This window comes from Trachymyrmex septentrionalis, unplaced genomic scaffold (genome assembly GCF_001594115.1).
Source record: "Trachymyrmex septentrionalis isolate Tsep2-gDNA-1 unplaced genomic scaffold, Tsep1.0 scaffold3, whole genome shotgun sequence".
Classification (NCBI taxonomy): Eukaryota; Metazoa; Arthropoda; class Insecta; order Hymenoptera; family Formicidae; genus Trachymyrmex; species Trachymyrmex septentrionalis.
Genome location: NW_017305462.1, coordinates 79,395 through 95,114, shown reverse-complemented (window position 1 = coordinate 95,114; position 15,720 = coordinate 79,395). Strand labels below are relative to the sequence as shown.

Here is a 15,720-nt window from a genome sequence, read left to right as displayed (position 1 = left end):
AATCATCTTGTGCGATTCATACGAAAAGATGATATAAATGATGTTCGACAACAAACAAACAAAGAGACTAGAAAAGAGGGAGAATCAGTTTCTCACGAATTTGTTAATACTCTCACGATAGCAACTTGTAATCTACCGGTAAAGTGAAAACAGACATTGCGGGTGGGTCGCAATCGATTCTACCAGGACGAACGAAATTCATCCCGAGGATCGTTGGGGGATTTGCAAGGACCCATCGATACGCAGAGGATTTGCGAAGCCGACGTTCAAAATCTATCAGTACGTGCGCCACCTCGTCCATTCCAGGATGCTAGGCTCCTCACGGATCCTTTTAAAACGTTCCCTCGCGTTGTAATTCGATCTAAGACGATTTCCTTCAAAGCAGGATTCGTTCGCCGCGAAAAAAAAAATGTTCGTAAACCTACGACATTGATCGTCACAAAGACGATCAGTAATGCGACATTTAGAATATCGTATCCTACGGTAATATCGAATCGAAATAATATAACAGATTTTATAAACAATTGCTCTTTTCATAAAATGTTGCAAGTAAATTTTAATGTCTCTGCTACTACAATCAGTTGACTTTTTTTAAACATTTAATTGCATAATTAGTATCAATTTTAATTTGCTTGAAGGTGATTGATATGTTGATGAAGAAGAAAAAAGACTAAACGAAAATGAAACTAGGGAAATCTTTCTGTGTCGAATCAGGGTTTCTATTGCGTCACTCGTTGTGATTGCTATTTCTCCATTTCGCGCGAGGAAAATGAGAATACGACCCCGCTTTGCAGTTCTCTCTTCCACCGTTTGTCCAAAGAGAGGCTGATAGGAGGGAAAAAAAGAAACGAGGGTGGGTGAAGAGTGCGATGGAAAGCAACTGCAAGTTGGAAAAAGGCATTACGAGAAAATTTGCCCTCAAAACCCTGCATGCCGCAAAATATATCCTTTCCTTTTAGAAAATCTTTAAATAAAATTTTCTGTTGGGAATATAAAAATGGCTAAGGAATGATTTAAGCAGTCAATCGAATAAAAAATAATTTATATTGCTGACTTTATGTTTTATTTTTTTAATGAAATGTAAAGAATGATTCTTTCATTTTGTATAATTTTTTCGTAGAAAACTTAAATAATTCTACATTTAAAATATAATTTGACTTAAATATAAGAAGTAAAATTAAAAACTGATTAAAAAGTTTAATCAACCGTCGAAATATATACATTTCCCCATTAAGTAAATACTAGGATTTTATGAAATGAACGTTACTCTATTTCTCATTTCTTATTTTAAACGAAGAAGAAATATTATTTATCTTTAAAATTGTCTCTCCTCCAATTTTTTCTTGAACTAAAATATACAATATAATGCGTTAGAGATCCTAAGGTAATTCTAAGGTTAAATTATGCTGTAATAGACGCGAAGAAACTGAAAGGAAGGATCGGAAAGACGATGAAACGAATTATTTAATTAAAGCTCTGCAGTACAAGGTTTCGAAATCGGGCTTCTTCTATCCCTGCCGCGACAATCCTTTACCGGCTAATTGGGGAGTATCCTGTCTAATGAGCGAAGAAAGGAGGGCAAAACGATGTGAAACAAAATGCCGAGGGCTAACAAAAAATCTGAAACGAAGGCTTCGCGAGTCCCGCGTGGAGATTATCCGTTTTGTCCGATTTCTTTCTCTTTGTAATGCTTTGTTCTGAGAATTTTTCACTAACGGTAAACGTAACCTCCCCGAAAATCCACGGCGTTTATCTCGGGCGTTTGTATAATTACAACGCTCTGGAACTGTGATAATAAATGGAACATAAAATAAATTCAAATAGTAAACACGCATTTGGTTGCATATATCGTAATTAATTTTAATTGCTCGTTCGATCAACATTAATAATCGGTGCAAAATTGTTTGTTCATCGTGCATATCGTTATCGTAAAGTGTAATAAAAGATGAAATAGTTTTAATTGCTGTGTTCGCTGCGTACACTTCATCTGCCTGTGTATAACTATTAAAATTAATAATAATAATGAGAAATACAATCCAATAAAAATTTTATAGAGTACGTTAATTAGATTAAAATTAAAGAGACTACTTTAAACTTTATAATGTTACTTTTATAAAATGATTTTAATATAGAATTGTATATGAACAGTTTTTATAAAATTGCTAAATTAATTAAAAAAAAAAACAGAGCTAATATTTAATTTGATTAAAATGTGAAGATACATCTATTTTCATAAATGAATGTTATTTTTTATTAATTTGTAATAAACATTAAAATATTAATAATTAATATTCATTAAAAGATTAAACTAACTTTAGAGAAAGAACATTATATAAAGCAGTCTTTGAATTGATTATTAATGAATAACTTACGTTTAAATATATATGTGAAAGGAACAGATAAAAAAGTTAGTTTATTTACGTAATGTGTACGCGTTTAATGTGAAATAGTATTCTAATCTAACGTTGTATGTTTATATAATATGATACAATAGTAGATAGTAAGAAGAGAAATTGTTATCTTTATTTTTAAATGTTTTTCCTGGAGCAGATGTGTCGGATTTTTTGATGTTTCTCGGAGATTTTTTTCATTTCGTTATGTACAGACACGCGCTGCTCGTAGCGCATAGAACGCATTGCCGCAATAAAATATTCATCGCAAAGTTTACGGCTGTCAGCTGTCGTAGTCGTAGAGCATGGTTAACACGAGGCGGCTTAATATTCGCATCCGCTAAAGCGCAATTAAATTATTTGTTCCCCTAAAATATGCACCGTTGCGCTGGTTATGCATGCGCTTTTCGCGTGAATACTCACACGCAACAGGTATTTATGAATGCGATTTAGAAAAAGGTTCACTGATAGGTACCTTATTGTAGTGTTAGATGATTTATGCTCTCTCATTCGTCGACTGCCGTCAACAGTACAAATATGAAATTGTATAAATTTGGTGTAAAACACAAGTCGCATCTTCTTCAAGGTTAAATTGAAATAATAAGAAGATTAATAAACAGAGAATACATTTTTTCGAATAGAATAATAGAATAATAGACAAATGAGAGAGTCAAGCGTATAGTTGTGCGCATAAATTGAAATTCACATAGCATAGTAATATTATTAACTTAAAATGCAGGATTTTGTTTGTTTTATTTAAAAGCTGTAAACAAATTGTTTGTTATTCCATTTTTAAATTATATCGATGCGTTTATATTATTTGTTTAGCAAATTTTTAATACTTTTATCCTTTCAGCGGTATATATTTTAAAGATATCGGCTGCGTTCAGCAGAGAAAATCGTTGCAGCGAACGGTTTTCTCTGCTGAGCGCTGCCATTGATTATTTTAATCCTAAGTGTTAAAATAAAACGTAATTTCTACATCAGAATTAATTATTATTTCTTATCTTCGTGATGTGTCATTTTAGCAGATTGATAGATTTGCCATTGCTTTCACAAATAAGCTCTTTGAAGTTCTATTAAAGAGTTTAAAGATTAAATAGAGGATGCTTACGAACTCTTCATGCTGTGATAAAGCAAAAGAAGGATCGGTCGTCGAGAAACAGCCGCCAAATAGACGCGCTTTCAAACGGATGGCGCCATTTGGCGGAAAAAGCTTCGCCGTTTTATGGCGGATGCCCGACAATTTGCATGCCCGTTCTTCCTAGTTTTGACGGGCAAACGAGCGCCGAAACGCGCTCGTAAGCTTAGTCACAAAACGCAGGCAAGTTCGCGATCGTGAACTACTACAGTTGCCCCAGTCCAAATGGCCGAGAAAAGTGCGAAACGGCTATCAGGATTAGTAACCACCACGGGTGGTGAATAATGATCAAGTTTATCGATAGGAGAAACGTACATAAAAATTTATGCTTTAGATTTCCTCGTTTCTTTTATGCAACCGATACTATGACCGTGTATAGCCATTTAAAACCTTTTAATCTTACTTTCACAGTCATGCATCTCTCTCTAGTTTCACTAAATTTTTAATTATTTAATATTGAGAAAATAGAACAGTAAAGAACTTTTTATAAACGAAACATTATCTGTGTTTGCATACAGATAAATTTGTCTCTTCATCTCTTCGCTTTTGATATTTTAATTTAATTCGAAAGCGCCATTAATAAGTAAATAAAAATTATTTACAAGTGCATAAAGATGCCATTTTCGTTCGTTTGTTACGTCTAATCTATTTCGTCGGCGCATGCGCGATTTTGTACGACGCGGAAATAACAGCCAATAGAAACAATACCCTCCATTTCGACCAGACTGTGCTTGATCCGCGTCTGAGTCGCCATTGTACCTCGGGGAACACAAGGATGGAAGTCGATCGCATTTTCGCCTGTTCGCTGGAAATTGCTACGATCGTTCTGCGACGAAAAATTCGTACTGTCCAACTTTTTCTATTTAAATTTAAATCCACACGCGTACGTTTGAGAAGAAATAATCATCTATACCTATGTCTGAAAAATCGATGTCAATCTCGTGACAATTCTTTAAAATTTGGTCGACGATCGTCTCGTTTCCGTTTTTTTAATACATTAATAATTGAAAAATATTGTGTCTTCAAAAAATGAAACAATATTTATTTATAAAATTTATTTTATTTGATTAAGATTTACAATCTTTAAAAATATACATTTGATAACGTTTATAGTCAAAATAATGTAGGTAAAATATCAACAGAGTTTAACAAAACCATTTAACTCCTATTAATACATTTTCAGTGATACACATACAGTGATTAGAATATTTCAGACGTAAATTATTCTATTTCTATGTCAAAATTAATTTCATTAAAACATTAAATAAGGCTACATTTTATTTATTAATATATGTTGTATATCTATATATAATGATCTTTCTTGTAAGAATTGAGTCATATTGAATTGATTTTTTGAAAAATGACAGCCATTCAAGCAGATGGAAAAATCGACATTTTTGAAGAAACTAGGACCGCCCAGTTAATAATTGACGTTCCAAATTGAGCACGTAGTTATGCGCACGGTTGTCCGCATACCAAAGGGAACGTGATGTATTACGTCAGAACGCTATTGTCACGTTATTACTCGTGTAGCTACTGTCACAACGTTACAGCGTTATCTCGTCAGCCAGCGAGATTACGATATGATAAATTAATCAAAATTAGAGCGAATGCTAATTTGCGGTCGGAATACTTGTACACAATGCTTGTGTATGTTCTTTAATATTTAATTATAATCCCGTTCCTTCAAAACACACACACACACACTTTCTTGATGTAAACCGTAGGAACCGTACTAATTGTATCAACTCTTTAAGGTCTAAATCTACATTACAAAAGATTACGCGTTTCTATTCTTATTTTAGATTTAACATTTAGTTTAAATGTTAAATCGTATTACAAATAATTTTTAAACTTATTTAAAAGCACATTATAGTATATTATTTTAACTGCAATAATTATAATATAAAAAAGTAGAGGAAAAAATGATATTATGTAGTACCAGTATATATAATAATATTGTGGCCTTCCTTAATATCTTCGCTATTATATAGCGAATCCTAATGATTACTTATGGAATTATTTGTTCAATAGCTCGTCGTTGTATCAGGATACTAATATGCCAATACTCAATAGTCAGCATTTATTATAAAACACTTTTATTTTAGTTATTTCGAAGTATTTCGAGACGTTTCTGAGGTATATTTTAGTTACACTTCCTTCCTCATTTTTCTTAAACTTAAGCGTATTATCACACAAATATATATATTTTTGAGTGCGCTTGGTATTTAACGTTTCATTTGACTGTATATATTTTGAGTTATGCAAATTTAAACAGTAGCATGGCATTTTGCTAATGTAGCTCTCTATTGGGTATTGATTATTTACGACCTGCTTTTTGAGATTTTCATACCAAAATAATTATTTGGTAATCGATTGTATCGATTATTCTCTACTGTTAACCTGTACTTTATATTACGTGTACTATTTTTAGTATCAAGATTTTTAATACTGAGCAGCTTATATATGCAGAAGTTCTATGAATGTACATATATACATACATTAAAAAATGTTTTACTTCTTTCTTAATTTTGTAACTAAATACCATTTTCTAAACAAAACTAATATTTTAAGGCTACTTTTATGGAAAGCTACATTACCGTTTATTTTTTTCCTTGCAATTTTTCTTTGTCATTACGCAATGTCGTCACAGTTTTATTAATAGTATTTATAAGTAATAAATATTTCGTAACTTTGAGTCTAGAATCGATTCAACAACATTTTAACGAATGTAATTGTCAAGTTTTAAATTTAATTATTAACAAAGTTATTGTGCAGAATATAACTGGGGGTGCCGTAATACGATCGTCTCCTCTACAATTTACAACTTAATATATAACTATATAAAAAGAATACATATCATTTTACTCATCTTATTTAGCGTTTGCTGTATCTTTTTTTTATAATTACGTTTATGAGGCATTGCTATGCCAAAACAAGTTAGCTGAGTATCTTCTATGGTTTCATAGAAAAAAACTTTAATACGCTTCAAACATTTCACTAGCAGCGCTATTAAATCAGTTACGTTTAATAAATAAAACATCTCTTAAATGACTATCTTTCTGAATGTATAAGGATATTTAGCTTCATGCAAAGAAGACAGAGCATTAATTTAATTTTTAAAGGGAAAATTGAAACTTGCGAAGATATACGAAAAGAAATTAGGTAAATCAATCTCAATACTATTATATTAGAACGTCTAATATTAAATATAATACGAATTGGAAGAGAGCCATCTTATATTCTATATTTAATAAGGCATTTACTTCTCTCATTTAAGTAACTCATTAAGAGAATATGAGTATTTGATGTCTTCAAAATTAAGATTTGAGATGTGATTGAGAAATGGAAGCATTAAAATTTTGTACGTTTTACTCTGCATTACCCTTACAAATTACATTAATTGAGATAAGAATATCTGACGGCCAACAATTTTCGTTGCTATCAGTACAAACGTTCACGTTATTTTCCACGATAGCTCGTATTGTCCCTTCTTACGACGACATGGTTTAACCGAAGCACGAATTGAAATTTGCTAGCATCTGTGGAATGTCAGGAATGCCATCGTGATCCTGTCGGTACCCAAGAACTGAGAAGGTTGAGGTAAAGGTAAAGTGAAAAGGCGGGTTCAACAAGATTACATCGTAGAATTTAATGCTCTCTCGTATTACTAAAATCTCTTCCCACGTTTTCGTTTATAGTCGGTTTGTATGACTCAGAATATCATATCAAGTACAAATGCTTGCATAATTATAAAGGAACCAAGTGATCTGTATAAATAAAAAGTGTTCTGTATCCAGCAGAAATATTTGAATAATTATAACATTTTTCAGGTAATCTATAGAATAAATTTTCATTATTTAAATAAAAATAATTAAATAGATGTAAAATATTTGTCGTGCGCAGTCATGTTCCATATATACTGTCCTACTCATTATTTTTTTCTCTCTTGCGATCTACACATTATATCGACTATTTTCTGCGTTTGTCAATTGTTTAATAAAAAAATCAATATTAGGATATAAACACTTGTATCTTTATCATCTTTTAAAATTTCAATTTACATAGAAAATTGGATCGTTTACGTATGTAGAAGAAACCATCATCATATAAAATTGAGTCAAACGAACGAACTCATAATACATTCAAATGAAATTCGAACCGTTTTAAACGTGAGACCTTTACGAAATTGGGACTTTTGAAAAGCACGTTAGAAAAGGCATGAATTTATCAGTCGTTATAACCAAATTGTCAAACGACACGTTCGGCTAAGAGGCGCAAAAAGGCCTGCGAAGTCACTCGACACGACGCATTCGTCCCGTAATCCTTGTCGACGTCGCTTCATAGCTGTTAAGACCGACGGATGTTACAAAGGCGGCGTAATGTGGCTCGGGAGTCGCTCTTCAGCCAAGATGCGGCATTAACAGCGCATTTCTTGCGCGTCTGCGAACTCGTCGGATTAGAGCGAGTGACTTTTACGCGACGATTCTGCACGCATAACACGAAAATGCGAAAGGATGTTCTGCGTCAGGCAACGTACTCTAGTAGTAGTTTTATTTAGGTAACAAACATCAGTAATAAATAAAAATTTTTAATATTTTAATATTCTCAACGAAAAATGAACGATGAGTTGACAACAAATTGTAAATAAGTAAAAAAAAAAAAAGGATAGAACGGTTTTGCTGAAATATCTAAAAATTTAGCTATGTAAATATAGATTTGAAAATAATTTTGGATCATCAAAATAATTACAAAAATACATGTTTAAAAAAATTTTTTTTCGAACATAGCTTTTTCTGAATTATAACTTTTTTACAATAATTATACAATTCTTCCCATGTAAAGATTCCATATAAAAGATGGGAGAAATAAAGCAATCCAGATAGAAAACGTAGATAATATGACAGGAGAAATACATGTATATATATTTAAAAAATAATTACTTGCAATAATAATATCTTGTGTTTTGGATTCATATAGTAAAAAATGTTTCTCTGCTCGATTGATCGAAAAAACAAAGAAGGAAATGCCGTGTTTCGAAGAATCGTTAGCGTTACGTGCAAGTGGAGTTTTAATAACGGAGAGCAGCAGAACTAGCGTTTTCTCTCGTTCGACATTTAACCGATCTCCCTTTTCGCCTTTGTCGCGTCGGCCCTTCTCGCGGAATTGTTTTTCCCCGTTTCACGGTTACATCTCTGCTAAAGTTGTAGCGTGGATCAGCAAAACTCAAAGCATTCTCCTATATCGACAATGCCGCCTTTTTTCTCTTTTCTTTGTCCAAGAAGAATCGGAGAGAGAAAATAATATCTTTATAAAAGTCAGGGCAGCAGTGGACTCGACAATAGTTCTTTGCATTCGTGAATGACAAACAACAGAAGTTACAAAAATGTATGTTTGAAGAAACTTTCCATGGCCTTCTCTAAAATAAGAGTATAACTTTTTTTACAATTATATATATGTTTATTTATTTATTCCGATTTAAGATTTTCTTATATTTTATTTACTTAAATAATTTATTCCAATGATAACTCCGAAACTTTAAAGAATTTAACTTTTAAAGATTATATAAATTTCTGCTATTCATTTGAAAAAAACAAAATAATTTTGATTATTCTTTCCGGTTCATTAAACCAATTCTTTTATGTTTCTCGACACTTGTGGATTATCCAGCAAGGTCCTCGAAAATTTTACCGCAGAACAATGTCGGAGTCAAAAGTGATACTGTACAGGTGAGTTCACCTTTTCCTCACGAGCAAAAGTACTGGAACTAGATAAAGCTAAGTATGGCAGTAAAAAACGACAACACTCACTGTTCTGGTATATTCTATGTTTTTACTAAATTCACATTATTTAACAAAAATGTTTTCTTTATGTTTTTGAAATTGCACGAAAAGACAAAAACGCGCAAAGATGTTCAAGCATTTTTATCTTTAATACTAATACAGTTTAACTAGCCAAACATAATTTAACGAATTATTAATAAACAAAGTTAGAAGCCATTTTGATAATAGATTATTTTAAGAACAAATTAGAAAGTGAGAAATAATAATGGAATCAATGTCGATTAGACGTCGAAATCATCAAATCGATGTCGATTCAACATTGATTTTATTGCCATTTTTCACTGGGCAGCTGTCATTGATGGCATTTTTAAGTTCGTCAATAGCTATTCTTCAATCAACATAAGTAAGCGAAGAAGAGAGTCACAGTCAGTTAGAGAATTTTAGTTTCTAATATTTTTGCGGAATTTTTACAATTTCCAGTTGAATTAAACTACGCGCTAATTATTTGTCAGTTTTCAAACATAGTTTAAATTAAAGCTAGAGTAATATCACAAATTAAATTGTCAAGTAATTTAATGGTATATATACTAATGCTAATAAGCATTCTTAAAACACTGTAAACAATTTATTGCAAAAAATATCACTTTGTTTTAAAAATGCTCATTAATATTAACATTAAATTATTTGTCAATGAAATTTGTGATAATACGTAGCTTTAGTTTAGGAACTGTATTTCGCAACTGTCGCTAAATAACCGAAGCGCAATTTGCTTGAACTGGAAATTGTACGATTCGGACGAAACCATTTTTGCATCAAAAATATTTTTAGCCAAGACCCACCTCGTTCAAATATGGCCTTCACTTATTTGTGCAAAAAAAAAACATTTCTCGGTTAAATTTTCATTAATTTTCTATAATCTTTTCAATGTTAGACATAAGGTAAACTTGAATAATTGACAAATAATTGTAAGAAATTTTGCTAACAACACCGTTTCTTCACCGTTTATGCATAAAATTTGTTTTCCATTTGTGGCGTTAAATTGAAATTGCTCGGTCATTGCACTCGCAACTGCGATTGTCGATGCCAAACACGCCGGAAGTCGACTTTATGGCAGCTGAGCGTGCTCGCATACGGTGGACGAACCTCAGGTCGAAAAGAGGAGCGAAATTGGAGCGAAAAAAGAACTGCAGAATAAAAACTAAAAGTTACGGGGCGGCCGCGAGACCCTGTGCCAAAAAGGGTTGAAAGCGCGACGTGAACGCGCTCTATTCTCTTTCTACTCGCTCCTTTCTTTTTTCGTTTTAATTTCACGCCCGCGCCAATTTTCGGGCTTTTCGCAAGCGCGGGAGGTCATCGGCGTCGATTTATTATGTCACGCGAAAAGGCCGGACAAATCGCTGAAAATCCATTCTCAAAGAAGATTGGGGCAGTCGCCATTTATACCTCGAGCTCAACAAATGCGCGAGTAATCAGAACAAGATGTGGCCATTACACTCGATCTCTATCGGGTGGAATATTGAATACTCCGTAATTCAATTTTAGATGTGTCTCTATGGCAATTTCATCACGCTAAGTTCATTTTCAACAATTAAGAAGAAATTCTTTCTGTGAACAATCGAATTGACCATGGGGGAAGATCGAGTTCCAGTCTTAATCGGCGCATCGATCACTTTCCAGCGGATCGCCTCAGTTTCTGGGCATACTGGGTGTACCTTAATAAAATTAATGGTATCAGTAGCAGTCGTACATTGCCGGTTAGCCAACGTTCTCGACAATGACGGAACCTAGTTGGCGAAACAACTTCGATAAAGCTCTGGATTCGTTCCGACAGTGACGAATACGTAACACGGACGTTTTGGATTTAGGTTTCTACGTTCCATATTTTATCTCCACTCTTCACACTTCTTTTTCCTTCTCTCCTCCTTTGTCTTTCATTTTGTATATATTTACATCGTTATTTTATATTATCTCATTACTTTCTACCTTTATTGTATCAATCTTTGTATCACTTTTATATATACGTATATTTTTATCTATTATTATTTTAGGCTACTTTTTCAATTTATATTTTATTGTATACGTTATTATTTGTGCTTTTAAGAAGAGAATAAACCTTATTCCATCGTTTCTGTCTCCTGCTTTGATTATCATTTTCGCTCTCGTCCTCGATGTCTTTCTCTGTACTATTGGAGCATCTTAACTCGTTGCAGTACCGGTTCGGAACTAAGCTCGTCTACTTGGTAAATGCCCTTTCGTGCGCCATTCGGCACGGACGTGTACGTACGTAATCGCCTTAGAATCGCCGATTCCATTTCAGTGCTTGCTGGAACAGATAGCTTCCTCGGCACAGCGGACTTGCGCCTCAGAGATCGATTCCGGAGTCTGGAAATTTCCTCCAAATTTCCAGATTCTGAAACCGATGAGTCTATGATGTCTGGAAGATGTTCTGCAATCGCAGATTTTACGGATAATAATTTATGTCGCATGCAGTATGTTATATCCCTGATTTCAATGATTATAAGCTCAATATATTATATATTAAAGTATTTTAATGATTGAAATTACAATCTTCATCTACGAATCCGAGCTTTATCCAATTTAGACCGACGCGACGGTCGACCTTAACGTTTTAGCCAGAACGTAATTCTCCGGTGAAGACGTTGGAGAAATTGAATCGCATCTGACGTGTCTGCGATGATCGAGCTTGCGGATAAGCTCGCACCAACGATGACAATTTCTAAATCCCAGCGGTATTAAGCGATAAATTTCTGATTTATAGTCAACACTGTGTCCAATTAAAGCAGACCGAGAAAGCGCTTCCATTTTTATCTACTGGCCACGTAATCTACCACGATTAATAATTTCACCGTACGTTCTTCGCTTAAACTATTATTAACTATTATTAACTCTATTCCGCAAAATTTTAAAACTATGTGTAATACTTATGTATCGTAAATTGAAAAGTGTTTTTATCATTATATTTTGATGCGTTTCGCACACATGTATAAAATAGGCGATAAAGAACGTAAAAGTCTCGTAACTTTAATTTTGTTTTCTTTACAGAAGATGGGCTCGGTGCACGGCGAAGAGCTTCCATTCGTCTTCGGGGCTCCATTGTGGGTGGAGGGATTTGGCCATTTTCCGAAAAACTACACGAGACTGGAAATAGCACTCTCGGAGAGTATCATGCAGTATTTTGCGAACTTTGTGAAAACTGGGTAAGCAGATTACATAAAATTCTATCACACAATCTAATCGGCGAAACTTACAAAAGAACCTCTCAAACGTGTAAAATTTTGATTTTAATGAAACTTTCTATACATATTGATTACGTAAACAGATAAGATTAGAAAATATCAATTGCAGTCAATATATGATTTTAAGAAGTGAACGTTTTACACAAAAGTTTTATAGTAAAATTACTTCTATTTATCTTAGTCAATAACATTTTTAAAAAGTAATTTTTTTAAATTTATATTTTCAAAATTATCTTTTGTATTATTAATCTATGTAGATAAATAGAAGTAATTTTATTATAAAATTTTATCAAAATATTTTTTAGGATATCTTGAATAGTTTTCGAGATAATAAAAGTTGAAAACTCCTTTACATACAAGGGATGATTTCAAATCTTAAAACCGTTTATTGGCCGAAACTGATTTTTCATCTATTAATGTAATCTATATGTATAAAAAGTTTCATTAAAATTAGAATTTCACACTTTGATTAGTTCCTTTGCTAGTTTAAAACTTAAAGAAAAAGGTGAAAAACTAAAGACATACGTGTTCGGAGATTTTAGTGATTTGATGGTGCAGTAATTGCACACATGTTCCAAACGACAACTTTGTTCGCATGACAATCTCGTATTTTTTCCAACAACCCGAACGTTTATACTTACTCTAAAAGCGAATTTTAATTTCCACTTGCGAGCATTATTGAAATCTGTCTTTTTTTCTTTGAATTAATCGTACCTTGCACGCACCACTTGCGGAATCAATTTGTGATGGAAAAAAAAACTGCCGAAAAATCTAATTTTCCATATTCATGAATGAACCAGAAAGTTCGCGTTGAAGTGTGGAAGAGGAGGGAATATGTCATAAACGTTATAAATAGAAAAAAAATGGTCACGTCTGGTGAACAAATTTAGAGTGTGAAAATACTTTTACAGTTAAATACTATATGCTTAATTATTATAAAGGAATAAAGAGCTTTTAATAGAATATAAGAGAAAGGGATGAAGAAAAATTTAGAACGGTTAGAGAAGAAATTTCGTGTACAAAATATTGTTCTTGTCGTTTATAACGATTTTAATATTATATATATTTTTGCGCAATATCGGAATCCACAAATATTTCACCTCAACAAATACACATACACTCATATCATGCGTATTAGTAATGCCCCGAAAAACCTACGCTAGTAAATATTCAAAAAATATATATGAAATATTCATAAGCGCAAACATAAATTCGTCCAAGTTTTGCGATCAATAACGTGTTTGTTTGCCAAAACTTTATTTTTATTGACAATCTGTTACTCTGATATAATATGCCCTGCATTTTTAGCCGTTTGTTATAAAAAATTATTACACTGAATAATTTTTTAATTTAATTTTACACTGAAGATGACCTAATCCTATGATCGAAACATTTGTAATTGGTGATTGACATATACATTATTTTTTATTATACACGTACAACTGTATCGGCTCTCAGTGGCTTTATATTTCTTTATAGATTTAATCTTTGAAGCCTGGTTCAATTTTAATTTTAATTGTTATTTGGCGTAGCCTGAAATATATGTTACGAGAATTATTCATATTTACATTTTTATTCATTTTTTAACTTTATTAATTTAATATTTGGCGATATAATCAAATTGTTGAAATTATGAATTAATCTTAATAGAGAGCGCGTGAGTGTATATTCTAAGATTGAATTCTTACGTAATTGTAAATCCCGGGATTTACATCCGCAACATCTATGTATTAAACAAATTTCTAAACTAAAATTTTATAGTCATATGTTTAAAACGATCGCGAATAATAAGTTAAATGGGCTAATAATTAATTTAATTAACCTCGAAATCTCAGATGCTTTTAATCAACATAGAGTGCTAAAATATAAAATTCACTAAGCATATTAAAAGAGAATTACCATATAATATTTATAGTGACTTTTTCCGTTCTCAATATTACTTGGATAGATAGTATAATGGAGAGAAAAAGATTGTACAGAAAGTTACTTTGTCTAGAAATGAATACAGATAATTATTTTAATAATGACAATATAAAATATGTTTACACTATTAATAAAAATAACGATAATCAAGATAACGATAACGTTGATATATATAACAAGAAGTTTTATTTTGAACAACTAGTGATGTCTCCAGGTACCACAATTAACATTAATTTCAATAATTTTAATCAAAGCGTACGATATCACAAAACTTAATGAAAAATGATTTATAAATCTATCAAGCGTCAACTTTCCGTCAAAAGTTCAAGGATTGTTACAATTAGGAGAGGGGTTTTTGTCTCCTTTCTTGCAATATCGAGTTAATCACCATCGAATATATTAAACGTATAGAGAATAATCTATTAAAATTAAAAGGTAACAACAAAACTTTGATCAGAAATAAGTTTTTCCCCTTGCTGTCAAATATTAAAAATGTAATTTGTATGAGAACTAAAGAGGATGATCTCATTTTATCATCACTTTCTACAACAAAGTAATTTTTAAAAGACAATCCACAAATGATGCTAACACGTGCAGACAAGGGGAACACTGTCGTCGCTATTGATAAAATAGAATATGTTAATAAGATGGAAATATTATTACAAGACACTAACACTTACAAAATTTTAAATCGTAATCCCATCAATAAATTATTAGGTGAATTACGGAAAATGTTAAAAACATGGAAAGAAAAAAATTTTATATCAGACGCTACATATAATTTTCTCAATTCTACGAATCCAACATTACCGAGGGCATATGCGAAGCCAAGAATTTACATACCTGGCAATCCACCACGTATCATAATATCTTGCATAGGTAGTCGGTTATACAATCTCGCTTTCTTTTTAGACCATTGTCTGGAAAAACCTTTTGGTTACGTTAAAAACAGCTTTCAATTATATTCAGTTCAAGACTTAACTCATACTAAATTATCACAAGATACTTGTTTCACTTGACGTGTCACTTTTAATGTACCGGTAGACTTAGTTAAGAGTATTGAATTAAGAGTATTGAACAACGTTGAATGAATATAGAAAGCAATATCTTTTTGCCTAAAACGGAATTCATGAAAGCAATTAACTTTGTGCCCCAATCTACATTTTTTACCTTCAACAAAAAATTTTATAAACAATGGTATTTCTATAGAATCTCCACTTTCCCCA

At 32.2% G+C, this 15,720-nt stretch overlaps 1 protein-coding gene across 1 annotated transcript in view; it reads left to right on the top strand.

Annotated features, from left to right (window-relative positions):
* LOC108749553 (neuroligin-4, Y-linked-like) overlaps window positions 1–15,720 on the top strand; it is a 251,026-nt gene that overhangs the window by 169,297 nt on the left and 66,009 nt on the right. The window contains exon 9 of the mRNA XM_018488328.1: window positions 12,378–12,532. Coding sequence (XP_018343830.1) covers window positions 12,378–12,532 — 155 coding nt within the window. The remainder of the gene's footprint in view (window positions 1–12,377; window positions 12,533–15,720) is intronic.